Below are 24,097 nucleotides of genomic sequence, written 5' to 3'. Positions count from 1 at the left end.
TTTTTACATCAAAAGGAATGAAAGCTTCAAAAAAGTAAGTGCAAGCTGTTACTCTGATTTTTTTTCAACAGTGTCATTTGTGAAGAAAACTTTCTGATGGTTTTTATTTGTGTATTGATTTGTATATGTTCCAAAATGCGCTGAGACTCTAAATATTTGGCAGGTAACTGACTGCCTTCTGTTTCAGCCCTGTATTGGATGTGTTTTAACTGTAAAGCTACCTCTAGTCTGGGTAGTTTGTTGCTAATTGGCAGAACACAGGAAATGTATCTGCAGAACTGAAAATGAACAGTTTTCCCTGGTCCATCCATGAATAAATGGTTCATTAAGTATAGCTGATCACTAGCAGCTCTGTGTAGATTAGGAGCTGTGCCTGTTTTGTGACATTAGCAGTAAAGAAAATTGCATAAGGTGCTCCAGCCAAAACCAACCTGCTCTTTACAATTATCATCTTTCCAATTAGTTTTGTTTGCTAAAAATTGCTGTAAGAGATTCACATGTAAGAGCTGACTAGAGAAAAAAAAAAACAACACAACAAACAAACAGTAGCAACATACATTTTAATTGTAAAACTGGTAGTACGGGGTGCTTTTTTTTCCTTCCTAGGACCATAAATAAAAGCTAAAACAATTCTGATGACATTTCTAAAATAAAACCTTGATTAAATGTTTTTGTCACATAGGAACAACATACTTTAAAGTGTCACTTTTTTGCAGGCCTCATTTCCTTTGACTGACTTAGTTATCCTAGCTTAGCTATCTTTCGTAATCAATGAAATTGCACAAGTATAATAAGGCAAATCAGAATTCAGCTCTGTGGCAGACTTTGATAATCTTATGAAATGTTACCATCATTATTAAAAACATCATGCTTAGTTCTGTAAGGGTAACTCTTTCATGAGGTTGCTTTTGTCTTTCTTATTTTGGTTTTAAAAGTGTGTTTTTAAATAGCTAGTTCTGTAAAGCTAGTTTCTGATCCACTTGTACTTTAAACATGAAGCTATCTTGAAAACGCTTTTCTGCAAGTGTTAAAATTGAATCTGTTTGTTTGATGTTTATCAAATGGAAAATGGTATGTTGCTCTCTTTTCAGCAAACCAGGGTCAACATTATTTGCTTTAAAGTAACACAGTAATTGCAAGTATAGTTGAAGCAAGATGTTTGTAAAATACAATTTAAAGAACTGACAAGGTTATTAACAATAGCCATACTGATTCTTCGAGCTCTGGGGAACATATCACTTATTCTGAGCGGTGTTCCAGCATGGAAGAGCAGGTTCTGACCTTTATCTGGAAACCGTTCTAACCTATTTCAGTTACACAACCATGTAACGTGACAGTAACACTGGATTGTGGTAGGGTATGTCTTCAATTTGCCATTTTTCTTTTCCCCCTATAAACACTACTTAAAATATTAGTGTACAGTTAGAAGAAAACATATTTTCTTTCTCAAATGGATTTTGAAAAAACATCTGTATTTTCTAAAAAAAATTTTATTCTCGTTAGGAAGCGTTCCTTAAATGTCACTGTGAAGATGCTATATTAAATTAAACATAATAAGCTTCCCACATTGACTTGGAAATAATGTATCAACATGCTATTCATAGCTCAGTCACTGAACATACTGCTTTCTGGGTGGAATTTTCAGGAGCTGCTATTACTCACTCAGCTCTAGGGATCTGTAGTATGGGGAGCTCGCTCACCACACGGCAGCCAGCTGAGGTTAGAGAGCAATAATGCTGTCTGGAAGTTCACTTTATGCCGCCTGTTAGTCGAGATGAGAGAACTATGTTGATAGTATTGGGTTTATGCATTTGTGCATAAATATGCATATTCATGAAAAAGTAACATATAAAATAATCTAAAATGCTTTATATTTGTGCTCAGAATGCTTTTTTTAAATATTGGGAAATGAGAACAGGGAGAGAATGGTTTGTCCTAATAAAAATGCTTCTGCCTTTAGGTGAGGGCAGAATTAAGCCAGCGCTACGCACTACCAACATAAAACCATTATTTTATTCTGTTAGAGAAGACCTGAGACTCATGACTGTTTTAGTTAATTCATAGAAATGCCTGTACAGGTTGTAACTGTATGAAAAAAATCTAGTCAGTATTTTTTTTTTTCAGGAGAATTCTAAAGTAGGACAGTTCCTTATGAGCCAAACACATTTTCTGCATTTTAGCAAAATTTTCAAAATCATTGAAGCTTAAAACAAGTTGGACTGACCTTGAGCAAGTTATTATTTTCAAAATCTTAGCCATCTTCTAGTATAACTATTGTGGTCTTGTCATTTATAATCATCCACAGGTGGTTTTTGACTTCTTTGTAAGCCTTTGGAGACTCAGAAAATAATTACATAATAAAATAAATAAATTCTATTTTACTTGCTTTTCAGTATAACTTAAATTTCCCATGTGATCATTTAGTATTTTGAATACAAAAAAAAAAAAAGCTTAATATTTTATACTTTCTGTACAAGCCATTAAGTCTTCCAGGAAGTATGTAGGGATCAGTGTGCAAGATCTCAAAATAAAAATAAAAATGCATTTAAACTGCTGGAAGAAAATCACATTGACTTAAGTATGTCCTGTATTAGGCTACACTAGTTTATACACTGCTGAGCTCCTTTTGGCTTCAGTTGGACGTTCAGCCTAAATAAAGGTTGGAATATGTCCTAGACTAGCATGTAAAAAAAACACAAACCAAAATGAGCTGTCATGTTTTTGCTACTGAGGAGATTGCAGACACCAACTAGTTTGTTAATTTTGTGTTTCTGTAATTATTGGCAGCACCCAAATTCCAGATCTGCGTTCAGCTATTTCTGACAGTTCTGATGATGATCAAAGCAAAATAAGTAGTATTTTTGCTTCTCAAAATAGCAATGATAATAATTAGAAAAAAAATATGAAAGTTAGTATTTTAAACACAGCAGTGTATATATAAATAAAAGACAAGCTTTCAGGCATAGCATGTCTCCTCAAGGTTTGCCATACCTATTATCAGTGTCATTTTAGTATTAAAGAAACAATGTACATATTCGTAAAATTGTACAAGTGGAAGGCATAAATGATCAGTCAGATCCAGTGTTAGGGTGTCATATTCTTAAAGATTCTGTTAAAGATCACAGATTGTTTAGTTCCTTTCTGCTTCTGCCTGCACCTGCCCCCCGCCTTTTTTTTTTTTTTTTTGGTATACACAGCAAGCAGTTTATTTACAGCAGTAGCAATTTATCCAAAAAATGGTTGTATGGCTGTCGCTTTCCATCCACAGAGCTGTCTGTGACATCATGGCATATCAGACTATGCAGTGTGTTTTGCCCTCATTAAATGGGTACAACAGTTGACTGCTGTCTTGTTTTTTTTTGTAATTGTTAATTAGAAAATCATCATTTTTAATTACTCTTGACAGTTATTGATCACATGGTATTGTAGAAATAAGTTGTCCTTGGAGATCATCAACGGAATAAATCCACATAATTAATTGTATTTAGACTTTGAAGCCCTAGCTCAATACTTCTAATTATGGCTGTGGTTAGCTCAGTGAAGTTCACAGTTTTCATAAGGAATTGGCACTTTGGGAGACAAATGTGTGACAGCACAGCAGTCCCCAGCACACTGATGATAAACATTAGGTCTCATGTTGGTTATAATAGAAAAGTTATTGATACTGCAGGTCTTTATTGACCAATATTTCACATATTGTCTTCCTGAGGATTTTTCCTTGCGTAAAGTTTGCTATATCAGATGCTTCAGATTCCTAAAATTTTTTTCTATGAATTGAGGATTTTACGTTTCTAGTTTTCAATTTAGACTGGGAATTGATTGTGTGTTTTGGAATCTATATTTAATTTTGTTTATTTTGTTTGCTTTATCCATGTAGGTTTACATATGAAATTGCCCCTGTTTTTGTTCTCATGGAACAAATAACACTTCGAAAGATGAGAGAGATTATTGGATGGTCGAATAAAGATGGTGATGGAATATTCTCACCTGGTGGGTTTTTCTCTTTGTTGATTTGACTAAAGCTTCAAATGTTCAAATAACCAGAAGCTGTGCCTGAATGTCCACATTCTGCTTGAAATATCTTCAAGACAAAATGAGATGTCAGAGTTTTAGAAGTATGAATTTCCCACCTGAAGTACATGCTTTGTTCAAACATCCCATGAAAAAAAGTTGAAAAAAATGATTTTTTATCTTTGGGTATGTCTGTCTATGATGGCTGACATTTTTAAAGCTTAATTATGAGCTCTGGCACGTAATTAGGCATTTAGACACCCCTTCTCATGTGTCATTTCTGGAGGTGCTGACCTGCAGAACCACAACTTCTTCTGACCAGTTGTTCTTGAGAGTCTTAAGAAAAGGGACTGTATGTTACTTTCTGGAGCATAATTTTCCCAGAAATCCAACTGGATTCTCAAAAGTATCATTCTGAAGACCAAGCCAAAGCATCTTCTCATGAAGGCAATATAAAAGCCATTAACAGTGTCAGAAAAGACTGGGAAACCATGTGGAAGCAGGGGCACCCAGCAGAACTCCAGATTTCTGGGTTTGTTGTTCAAGGGAAACCATCCTGTTTCAGAGGATGAAGGGCAAATTCCAGCTCCTTTTAGAATAGCCTACGTAAAATCCAGGAATGCACTCTTGCTTGGTCTCTAGTCCCACGTGCAAGAAAAATACAGATTTTGCCCAGTGTTCTAGTTGATTAGGAAATATTATAGGAAGAAATTTCCCTAAACTTTATGGGTAAGATTCTTCTTACTAAATCTTATCTGCATTGTTCAACTGAGCTAGTCGTCCTGAGCTCGTTTTAGAAGAAAAGAAAGGGAAATAGATATTTTCTCTCAATTCACATTCTTCAAAAGTAAGTATCGAAATATTCTGGCTGAGTCACAGTCTGCAAAGTGACTCTTTCTTTTAACTGGCTATAAAGGAAGCTTAGGATAACTACCTGAGCTGTAGAAACCTACCTGTTAGCCATCTAGTTCTGTATCTTCAATGAGACAGGATAAATCTATCCAGTATGTGACATTTCTTCAGACCCAGAGAATTCAATAACTTTCTGTTTTTCATGCTAACAAGAAGCTGTCATGCAAAAGCAATGAAACGAAAACTGACCTTTTTAGGAATGTGTTTCAAAATATTAGCAATTGAAAGAGATGATAGATTATCAGTATGGCTTTATAGAGCATCTGTCCCTATGCTGTTTAGACAGATGACTACATATTTCAGAGATTTGGTTTTTCATAGTTCACTGCCACTTTCACTGATAATGCAAGTGAGTCTTGTATGTCTTTGGTCTAATATGATTTTTTTTCTCATTATCACTGTTTCAGTCTTCATTCATTTATTTGTTCATTCACAGGAGGAGCTATTTCCAACATGTACAGCATAATGGCTGCACGCTACAAATATTTCCCTGAAGTCAAAACCAAAGGCATGGCCGCAGTCCCTAAACTGGTTCTCTTTACCTCAGAACATGTGAGCTCAATACTCTGTTAACTTATTGATGTATATTGTGAAGACATTTCATTATTAAATGACTACTCCGTTAAATGTGCATGGTTTCCTTCAGAGTCACTACTCAATAAAGAAAGCTGGAGCTGCACTTGGATTTGGAACAGACAACGTGATTTTGATAAAATGCAATGAAAGGTAGGATGGATGCTAATGTTTTGATATATTAAATGTGTTCATCTGTTAAATTTCTTTTATTGTACTTAAGGACTGGTTCAATACAGTGTGTCAAGTTGCTAATAGCCTGTTGAGAAAATCCTATTACATTATTTCAACTGTAGCTAGTATTTCTCTATGCACTCTTTAATTTTCTTTGTCTTTTTGTTTCTACAATAATTACAGAGGCAAAATAATACCAGCTGATTTGGAAGCAAAAATTTTGGAAGCGAAACAAAAGGTTTGCGTTTTAAAAAAAATAGTGCTTAAATATTTAGCTTAGTAAAATGTGTTACCTCTACCTTTGAAGGCTGAGGATTAACATTAAACAAACACATTATAATAATATAAATGTTATAATAACATTTTTCAGCTGTTTAATTATACACTTCTATATTGCTTAGGGAATTATCTTGCCATGGTTTCCATTTACTATTAAAAGTCTCCCTCCCTCTCTCTCTCGCTCTCTCTCTCTCTCGCTCTCTCGCTCACACTTTTGACACACATCTGTATTTTATGAATTTTTAAAATAATTTTCTGTTTGGAAATAATATGGAAAAATACTAAAACACGAAACTGAAACTACTTTTATCCAAACTTTAAAGTTTAGTTAAAAACATCAAAAATTCTGTTGGACGTTAGTCCTAAAAATTCCCTTAGATTCCATGTGTGAAGCTGCAGGGTCAGTGACTATACCTAGTAAGTTTAATTTTTTGAAGCATTTATTATTATTTCTTGAATCAGCACAATGAAAAATCCATTAATTTTATATAAAACCACCAAAGTTAGAGGTATCAAGATTTTTCTTGATTTCTTATCTTCTTTATACTTGGAATTGCAGTTCACATTTATTTAACCTAACTCAAAATTGTCTCATTTTGATCTTATAGTTCTACATTTAATACTTTTGTTTCGGATGGCTTTGTTCTGCTCTATTCTGTTTGTCAGTAGATAAAGATTAAAGGAATAACTTCAAGCTTTCAAATCACAATTTACACATTTAATTATTTTTCCTTTATATGTCTATAAAAGTCTAAGCTGTAGTTGACTATTGCTAGTGTGCTACTAGAACTTTTAAATCTCCTCACCAGAAAGAATTAGAGAAAATAATATTCTCTACCTTCTGACTAGTTAATTTTGTGGACTTAAAGTGCAATAAAAACAGACAGTTTGTTCCTACTTTGCAGTCAGTTTTTCAGTTTCTGTTGGTGCTTGTGTGTGCTTTTCATGTGGGAAGAAAAACATTTTCAGACAGGAAAGTGGGGTAGCAACATTTCTAAAATGGTGTTCATGTTTTTTGTTTGTTTTTGTTTATCTGAAAGAGGCAGGATTTTATAGTTAATACTGTTATTTTTATTGTAGGGATACATTCCTCTCTTTGTAAATGCAACCGCAGGCACAACAGTATACGGAGCCTTTGATCCAATACAGGAGATTGCAGATATATGTGAAAAATATAACCTCTGGCTCCATGTAGATGTAAGTACCTTACTCACATGCTGTTACTAAGGCAATAGAGGATTTTAGTTTACACATTTTGTCTTGAATTAAAATATTTATTATTATAACCCGAGTAAATTAAAATATGTTAGGCTTTTCAAAACAATAAGTCTTCTCTTTTTATTCCTATCTCTTCTAGGCTGCTTGGGGAGGTGGACTCTTAATGTCCCGAAAGCATCGTCATAAATTGAATGGAATAGAAAGGTACTACACGCTCCTTATTAGTAATCTTGTTATTTAAGTAATTTTGTAAGGTACATGACACTTCACAAATTCATGAAAAGACTCAGACTCAGGAGTCCCATGTATAGTCTTTGGCATAGATGTTTCCACATCCAATGATGATAAGGCTGTAGTTTGTAGAAGATGCTGTATTCGTAGTACCATGGGCATGTTTATCTCTAGACTTTCCCTGAAACTACTCTATCATAAAAGGCTGCCCATCTGAATAAAAATCAGAACAGTAACGAAGAACCAGAAACGTAAGGTCTTTCCCATCACTGCAGGTATCAACTTCCAGGGAATCAAAAAAGGATTCGAAACAAGCTCTACCCATGTACTCTCAAATTAGCACAAAATTCCTTCCTTGAGCCAGCTGTGCTGCATGTGGGCACTGTATAAAGGTATAAAATAAGAGCAGTGAACAAAGTTCTTCATTAGATAGACTTTCCCAGTGGTGGTCATTTCATACTGTAGGTAAGAATAAGTACAGGATAAAAAATGATGTATGGAAGGACTGGTAGGAAAAGCACATGGGCCCTTCTGGCACAAAGTGGGATGTTGTAGTAAGAGAACTCCAAAACAGCAGAACAGTATAAGCCTCTGCCCAATCCAATTTGCCAGTCACTCATGTTATGGCAACATGTCTAATATGAAGTTAGTATTATAAAACAATTTCCTTAAGCTACACTGGTTTAGTCAAAGTAGTTTGGCACACCTCTTCTGATGTGAGGTAAACCCAAAGGTGCTAACTCGGGCAGTAAGCTTAGTTAATTAGCAAATATTGAAAACAGCAGGCCACAAAGCATGATATTATTTCTTTTCTATCAGCTTGTACTATCTTCAAACGTGGGATGGGGCTCGCATGTACCATGTAATTGACTGTCACAGGCCCCAGCTGGGGTCTGTTGCTCACACTCAGGCAGACTTGGACTGCCCAGAGATATGGACGTAGGAGGACTGGCATGCTGCCACGGGTACATAGCTTGGATTGTTTGCAGGAGGATAGCCTCTGGCTGTCTGGCTGTGCAGAATAGAGAATGATGTTTTCATGTTAAAATAAACCAAATGCTTCTTTTGAATGCTACTTGAAATTGCCTTTGTTTGGAACCCTGAAAATTAAATGAATGTGCAAATCTGAAACCATAGCACTCTCAGAAGGAAACAAGCTGTTATATAAAGTTCCTGTTTCTTGACTACTCCATCTGAACTATTATTGAAGTTTTTAAAAAGATACTTGACTCCTAGGTCCGATCTCTAAAGAGACACCAGCTGAGCTACTTAACCCGCTGGTCTGCACTGCCTAAGAAGACTTAGAGGGAGGGTGAGCTCCCCAGGTGCAGCCCAGGCTGCCCTGTTCTTTTGGCCAAGGTGTGCTACTATCTAACCTAGCGCAGATGAAAATTGGAATTGTATCTGGGGTATTTGTGGAATCAGTTGTCCTCAGACTTGGGTGAAGGAGTTGTGTTGAAGAGGAAATGTGGAACAGAGGAACTGTGGTTTTGTCTGTGTCCTCTGAGAGACGGATGGGAGAGGAGGAAATCTCTTTGAACTTTCTTTAAACCAGGTTGCGTTAACATCTGTATAGTCTGTGAAATGTCGTTATATGGTTTCCTCTTCTGGAACATGCAGTGAATCAAGAGGACGTTTGATAATTAATAACTTGGGGTGTAGAGGTCGGTGGACGTACAATGGTGATACATTTATTTTAGCATCATCGTTAAACTGTCTAGGACGATATATTAAAATACAGAGCATCTTATCTGTTTGACAAATAAATTAGGTTATCTTATGCATCCACTTGTGCTTACACGTAAGGAGTTTTAACCTTTACGTGCAGAATGATAGGATTGTAAAGTTTTATAGCCTTTTAACAGTCCATAGACTTGACAAGGTAGTATAGAAAAGGCCTCTTATGGCTTTACCTGGAGCAGCAGATAAGCATTAGAAGTGTATTTTGCTTTGCTTTATACCTTTCCAGCAGCTGTTCGGCAAAGAACTGTATTTTCCCAGCGCTTCATATTATTTCCTTAATTCTTTGCCTCATCTCCTTGTTAGTACCTTGAATCAAAAATAACCTGTCAGACCGTTTCTGGTAGGTTTGTTAGTGCTATTTCTAGAATTGGACATGTCTGGGGATGAAGTTATTATTTCAGCTAATCAGCATAGTCTGACATTAATTATCTGGTATTAATAATAATAGAAGCTAAGCAGAAGTTTGATATTAAAGAGTTAATGTGCATAAAATTCCTTTCCTGGATGATACAGCTGGGAAAGGAGACATCTGAGATGGTAATGATCTCGTTAATGAAATAAGCTGGTCAAAATCTCCATACGTTTCCAGCTAAAAGTAGAAAACTAAAGTGACTACTCCAGGTTGAGTTTCTGTTTTCCAGACCTAGCTGAATGTATTTTTTGTTTGTTTGTTTTGTTTGTAGAGCCAATTCAGTCACTTGGAATCCACACAAGATGATGGGAGTATTGTTGCAATGTTCCGCCATTCTGGTCCGGGAGAAGGTCTGCTTTATATTTAGTGATTATGCAGTTTTAAAAACTGTAACTATCAAACCGTACTTCTCAAAAGAATAGGGCAAAATCCATTTAATTTCAAAGCTTCTTTTGGAAGGAATAATCATGTGGATTTATATTATGTTTAGGAAATTTTTGTTTGTTTTTCTTTTTGTCAAAGCTGTTGACAATATGGGTCAGATACTCAGCTGTTGGATCTTTGCATATTTTAAGAACAACACTACAGCCATGCTGGTCCATTTCATCTGAGCATCTGCCCCTTTGTTCCCATGATATACTGAACATACAGCCTTGGTTTTAGTAGTTGGTCACTGTCTAAACTGCTTACTTGAAAAGCAAGTGTTTTACCTTCCACGGTAATTTAAAAGTTTCTCAATTCTGTCAAAAGCAAGCCATGCTGCTTTATTTATTTTTAAAAACGCATAATCCATATGTGTAAATACATACTATGTATTTTTAGGGCTTCCTTCTAGATTCTCTGTTGCCATCAATGCAAGACTTGTCTTATTTCTCTTAAGTTATAAGTATTTTCTTTAGGTAATAAAAAAAAAAGTCATGCCATCTGTGGATAGGACTACTTTTTTTTTTTTTTTTTCTATTTTCTAACATGTCATTTGCTACTAGAAGATGTTTGTTGAGGAAGTGGTGCCAGTCTGTGGAGCAGAGATGTAGGTATTTGTTTCCAGCCATTCGTTTTCCAGGTGACCCATCTCTAAACTGAACACTTCCCATAAAGTGTTATACTTGCCTTTATAAAGCACTTTGAGATCTATTGGAGGGAAGCACTAGCCATTATTTAGTGGCATGCATGCTTATCATGCAAATTGTTGCAGGATTTTGGCAAAATTACTCTCTGTGGAGGAATTTTGATGGGTGTTTTTGTGTTCATCAGCTACAACTGTGGTCTTTGACATTCTTAAAAAGACCACTAATATATTCTAAAGAAGATGCAGACCGCTTTAGAAATGTTGCATATATAAACTCTGTAACATACAGGAATTTTCTCCTTTGTGTTTCCTTCAGAGATCCTTACTTGTAGCCCGTAGATCTCTATTGGTCTGTAGACCATCATTTTAAAGGCTGTAATGCACTCCTTCTCATTGTTTGCTTATTTTAAAATATTTCTAAGCAAAAAACATCCAGTTTAGATCATCTGTGTTTATAGTTATCACTAATGCTAAGTATCATTAAGCTGGAAAATATATGAACTTGGAGCCTTTGATTTTTTTTCTAAATTTTCTGTAGCTATATGCAGCACTGAGAAACCACAACTTTATTCTAGTGTATAATTTAATACATCAAATGTTTAAGTCTTAAAAACACAGCTTTACAATGTGAAGTGGACCAAATTAGTATTGGAAATTAAGAATCCAAATGCATGTGAGGACGTTTTTTCAGTTGTGGATGTCTGGGTGTGTAAAACCATATGACTTCTCAGGAACTGCTAAGGGAACCACCCTAGGTTATAAAATTGCATCTGTGGCTCAGGTTTACAAAAGAAGGTCAGTATTTCGTTATTTGGTCCTTTAAAGAACAATTCTTCTGTACATATTCGATATACAGTCTGTGTATTATTAATGCATACAGATTCACACTTATGCCATATGTTTCATATATGTACATGCTTTTCATTACAGGGTATACTTCAAGGCTGCAATCAGATGTGTGCAGGATATCTCTTCCAGCAAGACAAACAGTATGATGTATCCTATGACACAGGAGATAAGGCAATACAGTGTGGTCGACATGTGGACATTTTCAAATTCTGGTTGATGTGGAAGGCAAAGGTAAATAATAAAATTGGAGTTCAAATATCAGAAATTATTTATTTAGTTTATAAGGTTCATGTAATGGAAGGCTTTTTTAACACTTCCATAATCACAATTTCTATCTGAGAATTAAGGGTATCTGAGGTATCTGAGAATTAAGTAAAAAAAGAACCATTCAACTTGTAGGACAACATTAGCCATCAATAAATTTGGCTGGAAATAATAAGAAAGTTTTAAGTCACTTGATCAGTGTAGTTCAGAAATAGTCCTGTAGTATAATAATGATAATTTTGATTTTCTTTTACTTCTTCATTCATATAAAGAAGTATACTTATAAGAAAAAAAGTGTTGGTTTTTTTCCTATTTTATTTATTATCAATGCTCATCTACTTTTTCTGGGATTATGATCTTTCAAAAAATCAGATACTACAGAAGACCAGTAGGTAGACAATGACTTTAAGCAGACAGGCTTTTGTCTTCTGACTTTTTAAAATGCAAAGTTCTAGCAAACAGTTTAGATGAATAAATTACTTCCCAGATCTTACCCTTTCAGTTGAGTTTATGTTCCATGTTCATGGTCTTTCAACAAGAACTGGGATGCCAAGACACAGTATTTTTATATTTGAAAACTGAAAAAAATACTCTATTAAAAATATCAGAAGTCTTTGTTTTTATCATCATAAATTTTCTTAAAAACAGAACAAAAGGAAATAGTGATTACAATTAGGACATATTTAGCCACTTCTGTAGTGATTGATTAACTTTACTTTTAAATTACAAGAGATAATTCTGCTAAATGATTCGTCTGAAGACGTTTAAGATTGAAGCCTGTCTGCAAAGTTGATTACATCAGGGGATGAAATATTACTATATAATTAATACTTACTTTGTTTTTAAAACAGGGTACAGTAGGATTTGAAAATCAGATCAACAAATGCCTGGAACTGGCAGAATATCTCTATACTAAAATCAAAAACAGAGAAGAATTTGAAATGGTTTTTGAAGGAGAGGTAAGTTTTCTTTCATTTAGCCTATGTGTAGGAGCCAAGCCCATATGGAATTCTGAAAACAGTCTTCACACCTCTCATAGTTCAACCCAGTTACGCAGAACTGCTCTTATCTTCCAAAGAATTACATGACTATTGACATCATGGAAGATTTTTTGGCCAATTATGTGTGGGTTTATATCATAGATGTCAACTTTATCTCCTCTCTCTCTCCTCTCCAGAGGTCTTTTGAGTTTAGGGCACGAAGACTACCTTAAAGCAATCTATTCATTCTGAGATTCCAGGTGCTGCCATGTATATAACTGCAAGTCTGTTTTTGCTGTGTTCTGTGTAAACTCCTGGTATTGTATAAACTCCTGGTTCATAGAATAGCATATCCATTATCTCTTCATTTACTACGAAAAGGAAAATGGGGTTGACCTTGTAGGGAATTTGAAAAGCAGTTCCCCTTAAACCTGCATGAAGGTAGAAGACATTGACACTTAGCACCGTAAAATGTTGCAAATGGGATGATGTATAGGGAATCTAAGATAGTAGATGCAAAAAGCAGTACTGTATTGATTTATTTTTTGGCATCCAAGTCTATGCTATAATATGCCAGCCCATAGAGTGTCTGATTGATCTGTATTATTTTGTTTATTGATGTATGTGTTTGGTTATTCTTTTTGCAGCCAGAGCATACAAACATATGTTTCTGGTATATTCCACCAAGTCTCAGGGGCATGCCAGACTGCGATGAGAGACGAGAAAAGTTACACAGGGTGAGACTTATGTTAAATGCAAAAATATACTCTGCTATTTCAACCCAAAGTATTCTGTTAATTCAAAATAATACATTCATGTCTTGACACGTGTTCCAGATTCTGGGACATCAGTTTTCTAATTGCTTGTTACGACCTTGATGTTTATTCACCTTTGTCTCCTATTGAGGCTGAAGTCACATTTTCCCTATAGAACAACTCAGTTATTCATTGTTTTCTATTACTTCTGTGGTCCATAAAGCATATAACAGTTTTTAAAAAGTAGCTAGGCACAAAAAAGGTCCCCATCCTGTTTGAACCTGTTTGAACACCGTATCAGCAAGAGAAATGAAAGGGTAATTATTTGAAAGGGACAGGTAAAGGACATGGAAACCTGTAAGCCTTTTCTCAAGTTTTTATTTTGTTTTTAAATGTGCTTGATTAGTAATGGGTGATTTTGTAATATTTAACTAATTACTGCATTTCAGTAAAAATGAATACCTTCTGAAAGACTATGGGATATTTTTTTTTAAGAAATGACAGAGGGAAATGAAAAGGCATGGAAGAGGCACCACCAGAAGAATTTCTCTGTTACTTAGGACTTGAGGGAAGTGAAAGACATTAATTTTGTAATAGCATTTTCGTCAAATAGAAGTGGAATGAAATAAATTAAGCAGACAAAAGAATGATTTTATAGTTGTAAAAATGAATTGCATTTTTTTATATGTGGAAAGGAAGAAGAATGAGCGAAATTGGGAGGTTTTGTAGATACTGTTTTGTCTGCAACACACTGGGAAAGAGGACGGGAAGAGAACAAAAATTCCTGGATCAACCCAGTGATATGTTAGATAAAGAAATTGCCAAAAGTGAGAGAAAAACGGAAGATAGATAAGATTGGGAATAAGGATGAAATGTTTGACTTGACCGTGTTAAATGTTAAAGAACATTATAAAGCATCCTACAAAATAGTTGAGAACCAGAAATCTGACCTTGGCTGGCAGACAGTAGGGCAGGAGACAGAAATTAACAGCAAAACTGCCCTACTCAATCCCAAATATTAAGACTGTTGGAACAGTATTCCTTATAAATTAAAGCGAGGAAGTCAGACTGAGGTAGATGTGCAGTACTGCAAGAATACTGGAAGGTTTCCATGGCTTATGCTAGCAGAAAATATTCTTTATCACAGAGATCTTGTTGAAAAATTTCCACCGTCCCCCTTATTGTCCTGCTAGCAAATTGGCCCTGAGAACAAATATATTTTCATGGAAAGTATCCAGGACCCTCAAAAAGTTGGTTCCAGAGTATTTTGGGGGGTGGGGGGGGTGGGCAGGGGAATAAAATTCCTTATGACAAAATCATCCATACCTCTTTTTTTCCAAACACTGTAGCAGAACTGTGCACTTCCGGTACCTGTCATTCAAATATTCATTGTTCGGGCTATAAGAATAGAAATTAATTAATCAGCATATAGAAATGATATGTTAGATATATAAAAATATTACAGACTGAATACACTAGGATGCCTGTGTCTATCTCGTAATCAAAAAAGATTTCTTAAAAGGTGGACATTATTGTTGTCGATTTTCCTCTAAGTATCCAATCCTAAACACACATGCAGTTTTTCAAGCTTTTGCTCTTGTATTGCCTTTTTGATCTGCCCATTTAGTTCTTTTGTGTTTTTCCCAAATTAAGAAAGGTTGTGATATACAAAGAAAAGATATAAAAAATTTTGAATCTCTCTCTCTCTCATTTTAATTTCTAAAGGTGGCACCGAAAATCAAAGCACTGATGATGGAGTCAGGTACTACCATGGTTGGATATCAGCCACAGGGTGATAAAGTCAACTTCTTCCGAATGGTCATCTCAAACCCAGCAGCGACGAAGTCTGACATAGACTTCCTCATTGAGGAAATAGAGAGACTGGGGCAGGAGCTGTAGTGCAATGGTTGAGTTATTTATTTCTCTAATTCACTGTTTTCCAGTACTGGCTATTTTTTTAACCCAGTTCTGCAGAACATGTTTTAAGGAAATTCCATTTCTGTAAGCTCCAATCTCCTAAGACATCGTTAAACAGCAACAACAAGGTATAGGCTACTAAAACATACGTGTATTGGTAGATCATTTTACTGAGGGAAAATGTATTATCTTGAAGTTGAAGTACTGTTGACTCTCACATTGGTCTTGTTAATTGTAGTCAGCAGTAAATTAGTAAGTACTAAAATAGAAGATTAAGAACTCTGCACAGTACATATGTACAGTATAAATATATATATAATTATATATATACATATATATATATATATATATATATATATAAAGTGGTTATAAACTTAGACCTAAGCCACAGCATGTTTTCCACTTTAAGAGAATTAAGTTTTCCTTCAACAACTAATGACGTGGATAATGTGCTACAGATTTTTAGCCAGGTAAAAATAGACATATAGAAACATTTCTAAAATGTAGATTCTTAGGAGCTAAAGAAAACGTATAACAGTATTAAATCTTATTGTTGGTGCTTCTCTTACATACAAAACAGCAATCTCTAACAGCACCTTTGAGTAAAATAGTTGTATTTCCCCTTTAGTGTCACATCAGGGGATAATAGTAGCAGAGTCATTGTAACAGGTATATTATTGCTGTATTTTTAGAGGTTAATTTGTGTAGATTGTGTATATTATTGTTAATTGACTTTGTGTAAAAGGATTTAAATGTAATAGTTTTACAGCAAGATAACTGTTGAATTGTAGGTATATGAAATATTTGCTTATTTATATGCAGAGATTTACCATGCTGAAGAGTTGTCTTGTATTTTCTTCCATTTGTAATGTATCCTATTTATATATTATTGAAGTTCTAAATAATGTTTATGGTATTTTAGTGTATTTGTGAGCCAAAGAAAAAATACAAAAATATTAGTTGACACTTTCATTTAAATCCTAGTGCCCTTAAAATAATAATTTACAGATAATTTTACTGATTAGAAAGAATTCTAACATTGTATATAGATTGTCAAATAATGAAATCCCCTTAATCTATTAGAATTTTCATTTTTATTTATTGTAATGTCAGAATGTCTGTTCAGTGTTCTGAATGCTTTTCTAGTGAATATGGGTTGCTAACCAAGGCCCCTGGTCTTGAGCTGTATTTCAGGACCGATCTGTATGACCATTCTAACTAAATTCTTTGGGAAGATTCCTGAAGGTCTATAGCATATATATGGGAGTCTTAACCAGCACCGTTCTTTTAGTGAAATTAAATTCACTATATGGTTGGAGCACATAAAATAAATAGAAACAAAATTCATCTTAGAATTTTTAAATACAGCTGGCTTGTTGCAACAATTTAAGAGTATAGACACCAGAGTCGCCTGCAGCTTGTTCAGTTTTAATCATTAGATAATCAATACTGCAAAGTGGAAAACTCCATACTGGAAGCAGAATAGTGGAACAAAATGAAAATTCAATAGTTCTATGTCTACAGAATTACTGTCATGGTGATAAATGGAATATGCTGATTTCAAACCTCTTCATACATGATTCTATGTCTGTTACCCATGCAAGTCAATAATTAGTTGGGTTTTCTTTTTCTTTTTTTTTTCTTCTCCAAATCAGTAATAAAATCTAATTATTTTAGAAATACTCAGTGAAATGCAGTCACACTATGCCGTATTCACAGCTTCTCTGACCCTCTTCAGTTCTGTGGAAGGACAGACAGCTACAGACAGCAGATACTTCCATCCTGCAGGGTCCCACAGGTTGTCTTCTGAGGATGCTGTCTCATATCTTCGGCTGGGTCAGAACAGGTAGAAAGAAGAATCTGTGAAATAATAAATGTCACGTCATATAGCACAGCCTTTCCAACTTTTTGTAGGACTATTGTTCATCCCTTTTCCATAACATTCTGCAAAACCTTTTCTTGATATCATCCAAGTTAAATCTAAAATGATTATAAATTTGTCACTGTCTTCTAAGTTTATGGTTATGACTTTCAAAAGATTATATACATCATTATGTTTAAGCCTTGAAACCCCTACTAATCCCAGCAGTACAGTATTTCTTTAGTAGGTTCTTTTCATGAAGATAGTGCAGTTGTATCTTGCTTTTTTAATCTTAAACCATAACCTTCCTTAATTATAAGGCTGATATCTTACCGTGCCTTTACTAGTTAACTCTTTTGATGTAAACTGCTATGCTGTAAGACCTGAGGCCTGCCCCACAGAAGCAGTGTGAATATTGACTTCAGTACCAACTTCCACAATGTTAATTGTTATTCTTTATAGATATAAGCTATTCATCAAAACCTGAGGGCCTCTCACTTAAGCTGTTTTTTAGGATTATAGAATGAAGTTTGTTTTGAAGGGAGAGCATTGTCACATTTCAGTTCAAAGGCTTCTGCCTGAAATCTGGTCTCCGTCACAATTTTACTTTATTCAAAGTCCAGCTACAGAAGGTTGAGTCCTTAGTTCTTCTGGTTTATGAGAAACAATATGAACTAGGATAAGCAATGCAAATGCATTTAACTACTGACCTTACTTCACTAGGGTATTTTGCATCTTCCACACCAGCAGCACCATAGTCATTGTGATTTCTTCTACCAGTTCCTAGGTGAGAATTTCTAACTTCCTGCACCTCCTTTGTCAGGTTATTTCATCAACAGTATTACAAAACTGGAAGATCACAATTTACCCTTAATCCTCTAACCTTAACATTTTAACCTCATGGATCTTGTATCCAGATCATCATCTTGATATGGTAGTAACAATCTATGGTATTTGAAATTGTATATCCCCTAGAAGCATATAAACTACGTAAAAAGAATTATCTGATATAACTGACTGCAAAACTGTAGGAAATACTGTAATATGGTTTACTGGCATTCATACAGCAAGGCTTGGACAGTCTGTTGATCTAGTCAGAAATAGATCTAGATCTCCTCAGCATGTATATCGTGTTTTACTCACTAGAATTTCAGCTTCCTTATTTAGTGGAGTATCTTGCTTTTTGGAGGTAAGAAGCATCAGTGGTTTTAGCTGTTGCCATTGATGGTTTTTATACAGAGAGAAATAATAGAGCTCCTCCTGCTTGCCTGAGAAATGAGAAAGTTATCACAGAGGTACTTTCTCTAAAGATTGGAGCTTTAAATCCATCTTCCTACACTCTGAATTTTATCTTGCCTTTCTGCAGTGTTGTCTTGACACAGGTGATACCTACAGGTTGTTTTTAGTTTAGTTTTGTGGTTGTTTTTTTTTGTTTGTTTGTTTATTTGTTTGTTTTTGGTGTGTGTGAAGCTTTTAATTCTAATATCAGCTCCAGAGTGCTTCCCTATTACATGTACTGGCTTCCATATGGACAGGGCTCATATTAGTTTCTGACCTGGTTAGCTGATTTTAACAGAGCAATTATGGTCATCAGTAAGAAAACTCATCTGTGTTTTCTTATGAGGTAATTTTCATCTTGGTAATATGTTACAGCTTCTCAAACAAAAGCTTTCCTGGAATATTCCTGTTTTTTAATCCATACGCTATTAACCATGAGAGATCAGGAAGTATGGATATACAGAAGTGTTGACTAATTCAAAGCATTACAATTCCAGGTGAGTAACTTTGCTTTTCTGAGGTTTAAAATATAGCAATTTTGTCTTTAAAATCACACTGACAATCACTGTAATTTGGCTGGGTGAATTCAGATCAAATAAATAATAGGCAAGGTTTTAGCTGAACATGTAGCTGCAGAGCTTATTAACTGAAGCAATTTTTATAGAAAAGGCTGATCATTAGATGAAAATCAACAGCAGCTGTTGATTTTGAATGAGAAGAATTCTGGTTGTATTACTAAAGGTACTTTTCTGGAGAAGATAGATTATACCATTCATTGCAGACAGAAAGAACCAGGGACCTTGAGAGTAGCCCAGGATTTTAAAATAATTGAACGATGATTCATAATCTGTTTTTTGAATGGTGACAAATATGAAGAGATTTTTTAAACAGAATCTCTGTTTTGTGGTTAAAGAAATGTCGAAGTTATAAAGAAGATATGCAATGCAGTTTTAATTTTTCAATAAAAGTTGATCTTAAAACTGTCTTATTTGTCTCATATAATTTTTGTGAGCTCTTTTGTTTCCTTAAGAATATGAGACAAAAGCCATACAATATCCTTCACATCAAAAAAAAAAAAAAAAAAGGCAAATTCTAAGGCCACTGTTTAGTTTTAATTGTGAATTTAATGTCATCTTGTACCAACACAGACTGAGGAAGAACTCCAAGCTCTGAACACTGATCTTTGAAGAGGGTAGTTAAGATATTAGTAATCTGTAAAAATGCTTAAAAAAAAAATCTGTCTGTATGGTGTTTTGTGTGGTTTCTGAAATTCTCATCCAACTTACTCATACAGAGGATCCAGGAAAGTGAAAAAAGAAGTTTGGAATGGGTTAAAAAAATGAGATGAAACTGTTCTGGTAAAAATTATGCTCTTTAATCTGTGAATATATTTATAAAATTTATATTCTTGTAATGCAGGTCTTACTTTCAGGAAGACATGAATACACAGTTAATTTTGCTTTACCATGCCACTGTTTGATCTCGGTGTTTATTTACTAAGCATATTTAAATCTGCACACAATCAGAACTATGATGTTTTTATGCACTTTTCTGTACAAGGACTTTTCTGTACAAAATAACAACAACAAAAAAAAAGAATGGGACTAGGATTAAAAGTGTTTTGAAAGGTATTATGTTTCAGCAGTTAAGTGCTTGTCTGACAAGAAAGATACGGGGATGCTCCCACAAGAGGAGCCCCCACAGCGCCCCATGGCGACAACCCTGTGAAATCAGTGCTATGGGATACTGAGTGAGTGATTGCTAGTGTTGAAATTTTGCATAGCAGAAAATCTGTGATTATTCTTATCATAGTTAGTCAGGCAGTGCAATTAGAACTGTCTTTCTTTGGATGAGGGTTCAGCCACTTTTGTGGTAAGCATTATAATGTGCAGTCTTTTACAGTAGAAATGTTTCCTTGAAATACAAGGATTGGCAACTTTAGATTTGTGAGTCAAGTAAATATGTTATGTAAGAATAATTTTGGAAAGGTGTACAAGGGAAGCCTAATCTTACTATCACAGAACTCCACAGAAGAACTGTTGCTGATTGCATGAATCAATCTTACCCATTCCTGGAATTGAAAGACCATTTCAACAGAATGGGACCCTATGTTTGAGGTAGAAAAATATACTGAAATTCTTATATTCTCTTAAATAAAAAAACGGGGGTGGGGGATATGCATAATGCAATTGACATCAAACAAATCCAGTGTGTTTTATAGAGTCATATGTTTTAAAATACACCAGAAACTGAGTTTGAGCAGAAAATAGTTGAAAGGTAAAGTCTGTAAGAATGCATAACTTCAGGGAAATATTGTTTTGTTTAATTTTTCCTATTCAGACTTAAATGAAGCATAATAATTACAAGCTACAAGTCTTTTCCTGTGTAAATATAGTATGAACTAATGATTTTGTGGCAAAAAGTGAATTACATAATATATATGTATACATATAGTATATATGTATATATATATATATGATACATATATATATGTATCAATTTATATATGCATGACACATACATGATATATATATCGTGTATAACATGAAAAAGGTAATTTAAAAAAATGGTTTCTAGACCACATTTTGGGGTAACCTGCCATTCTACTGTGGGAGTCAAAATATTTTAATTCTTTGTATACTAAATATATTGGAAAATAAGAATAAATTTTGAATTCATAGAAGCATAAAAAGATTTTTTTTCATGATATAGACAAACTGTGATTAATTACTGCCATGTGCATTTGTGCACTATCCATAGAAATGTCATTGATTTTTAATAACATGTAACACAGATTTGATTTAGATTACTTTAGGGTAAGATGAGCATCCTGCAGGTGGGATGAGGTTTATTAAGAACTGTTTTTTTCCAAGTTAAAAAATTTTATGCAGCAAAAAAAAAAAAAAAAGGGCATGAGAAAGTTATATGCTGCAAAGAAATTTTTTAAGTCCAGTCTCTAAGTGTAACATGTAGATAAAATAATGTAATGCACTAAAATAAAATAATGGAAGATGAATGTATCTTTTGTGAGTATTAAGGAGATTTCTGCTTATGCAAAGATTGTTTAATCAATAAAATGTTAGGACACGAATGAGATTTGGTAGTTAGGTACAGCTCACTGATGTCAATAGAATCATATCTCCCTAAATTTCTTCTTTAGTGTTTTATAATTTGCAGATTGCGACAGTTATGCTTAGGGTGATGACAGATGAATCTGGAGTACTTCATCAAGAACTGGAACTAAGCTAGTGAAGAGGAAATGAGAAGATGAAGTGTCAACAGAAAGCAAAGTCTAAAAGGATGGCTGCTCAACATGGAAGGATTGGGGTTTCATTGGAGCATTTGGGAGAATTGGACTTCTAAACAAAGCAGAATTAAATTTATGATTAGAATAAAAGATAAGCTGAAATTTTTAAGTAGACCGGTAAAGAAAGATACACTTTCTGGTTCTCTGTTTTAATAGATTTATCTACCAAGGAAAAGTGGAACGTCATTTAGTAATGTTGATATTAGAAAAATTAGAAGATAAGATATTGCATAACTTGATTTATTTCTGCTGTTTATTAGGTAATCTGTTCAGCATCTGACTATAATTCTTTTAGGTTGGATAAGTATACTTTATATGTGTATTTGTGAGTGTATTTATATTCCTTGATATAGGACACGTGCATGTACATAGTATGTATCAGAAAAAAAAAAAGTATTGCATGATGTTGACCATTTTGTGGAACATCTGCAAAGATTCTTTAAGTATAACATTAAACTAGTATATCATGAAGGAAGTAGTAAATTTTCTTCCCTTACCTTTGAAAATGTGTGTGTGTATGTTTATGTGTATAAGAATGATTAAATCTCTGTCATGAATTTCTTAAATTATATGCTTTTTAACAAGATACTGTTCCTAGTTAATCTGAGAACTGTTTGTTTGATCCAGGAATTACTGTGTGAAAAATTTTGGCTTTTTTCTATATAGAAAGCAGTTGTCCCACGGCAATGTGAGAGAAAATATGTAACAGTATTACAGGTGATAGGAAGTGGAGAAAAACTAAGTTGAATGTTTCAAGAAAGCCTAGAAATGGACAGTAAAAGCAAAATCAACAAATGTAAGTGCAATTACTTTAACTTAGACCTACAGGCCTTTTATCTGTGACCAGAACATAAACTGATTTCAAATCCTATCCACTGAAAGTGTGATAAAAGCAATTGTTTGGATAATCCTGGCATATAAAGGAAACATACTGTCCTTTAAAATAAGGGAAGCTTGAATATTATCTTTGAGCTGGACAAGTACAAGGTATATTAAAAGCAACGTGAGATAGGCAGAAGATAATTCTCACTCAGGGTCATGTTGGTCAGTTCTTATTAAGTATTCTAAAGATTGCACATATAAATTATGATCGCTGTTCAATATATTGCTTTATTAATTAGTACTTTTCCTGGTCCCCAGCAAAAAAGGCCATTAATCTCAATTAAGCTTCTTGCTTTACATTTAGGAAATCTGCCTGCAGGGTAAGACTGACATTTGTGGGAATAGGGCCAGATTGACCACTAGATTGTATAAAATGAACTCTTTCTTTCCATTACTTTGACTTTTTTATGATTCCCTGTTGCAGTGTCTGGCCATGAGCATTCTTTAAAGAAAAGGACCTAAGTGACTGTGTCTGTTTCAGCTAATGTACTTTTCTGCTACACACATAGTGCTGCCAGTTCACTAGAAAAGAGTCAGGTTGAGTTTCCCTGTTCTAAATGCCCCATATCAGTGAATTGACTTTTTTGTTGTTGTTATTACTTAGACGTAGTGAAACATAATTATTCTGTAGGTTAATTACCAACTCTGCTGTGTTACAGTATAATGTAATGCATATTCTCTTGTCTTCCAAAGGACATCAGGTCTTCTTTTTTTGCAAGATATAATGAGAAGTCAGATTGCTAATTTGTGACCTGACTCCCTAGCAGTGAGAATTGTAATTGCCATCAGACAGCTCCCTCTGCTTTCCTAAGTGAGTACACACAGACTGATTGCAGCATTAGAGCTAGTGTTGCAGTTGAAAGAAAACACAACATTTCTTCCTCTTGAATATATCAACATCACTTATAAGAGAGCAATCAGGCCAGTTATTTCTACAAGTCTCCTTCCCCAAAAATCTAATTTTTATTTATTTGTTCCCAGAAATTCTGTGTCTGTAATGTAAATAATTACACTTTGCTATTGTTGAAAAACTTTGGAACGTACACTGATTTCCTATATATAATAGTTCTATAGTTGTACAAATACTGGTATACTGGAAGAAGTCCAGGGTGTCTGAGGAATTTGGTGGCTTTCTTTCACCCTGTAGCTCCATCCAGAGCTATTTCCAGTAAGCTGACAAAGTCATCAAAAGAAGAAACTGAGATCACTGGGTTGTGCCATAGAGACCTGGGTAGTTAAGAAAATGTAGATGACTCGAGCTTACAACAGGAATGCCTCTTGCCGTCTCATCTTTTAACAAAAACAATTAATTAAAAAAGCTTCAGTGAACAAATGGCTTCTGCTTGGGACCTTGTCCTCACATTAGGGTTTATAAAGTACAC

At 34.5% G+C, this 24,097-nt stretch overlaps 1 protein-coding gene across 3 annotated transcripts in view; it reads left to right on the top strand.

Moving 5' to 3' along the window:
* Positions 1 to 22,629, top strand: part of GAD1 (glutamate decarboxylase 1) — a 37,124-nt gene extending 14,495 nt beyond the window's left edge. For 2 of the 3 annotated variants that reach the window (XM_040562186.1, XM_040562185.1), the window contains 11 exons: positions 3,878 to 3,990; positions 5,360 to 5,475; positions 5,570 to 5,649; positions 5,854 to 5,908; positions 7,030 to 7,146; positions 7,307 to 7,371; positions 9,825 to 9,903; positions 11,553 to 11,702; positions 12,587 to 12,694; positions 13,363 to 13,452; positions 15,196 to 20,951. In XM_040562186.1, coding sequence (XP_040418120.1) covers positions 3,878 to 3,990; positions 5,360 to 5,475; positions 5,570 to 5,649; positions 5,854 to 5,908; positions 7,030 to 7,146; positions 7,307 to 7,371; positions 9,825 to 9,903; positions 11,553 to 11,702; positions 12,587 to 12,694; positions 13,363 to 13,452; positions 15,196 to 15,369 — 1,147 coding nt within the window. In that variant the 3' untranslated portion in view covers positions 15,370 to 20,951. Of the gene's footprint in view, positions 1 to 3,877; positions 3,991 to 5,359; positions 5,476 to 5,569; positions 5,650 to 5,853; positions 5,909 to 7,029; positions 7,147 to 7,306; positions 7,372 to 9,824; positions 9,904 to 11,552; positions 11,703 to 12,586; positions 12,695 to 13,362; positions 13,453 to 15,195; positions 20,952 to 21,686 lie in introns of those variants that run through there. The other variant, XR_005821292.1, reaches the window with a different exon arrangement.
* Positions 22,630 to 24,097: the final 1,468 nt, after the last annotated feature.

The sequence above is a fragment of the Cygnus olor genome, chromosome 6, assembly GCF_009769625.2.
Source record: "Cygnus olor isolate bCygOlo1 chromosome 6, bCygOlo1.pri.v2, whole genome shotgun sequence".
Lineage (NCBI taxonomy): Eukaryota > Metazoa > Chordata > Aves > Anseriformes > Anatidae > Cygnus > Cygnus olor.
Note: the sequence above shows the minus strand (reverse complement) of the source record. Positions and strands in the feature narration are given on the sequence as shown.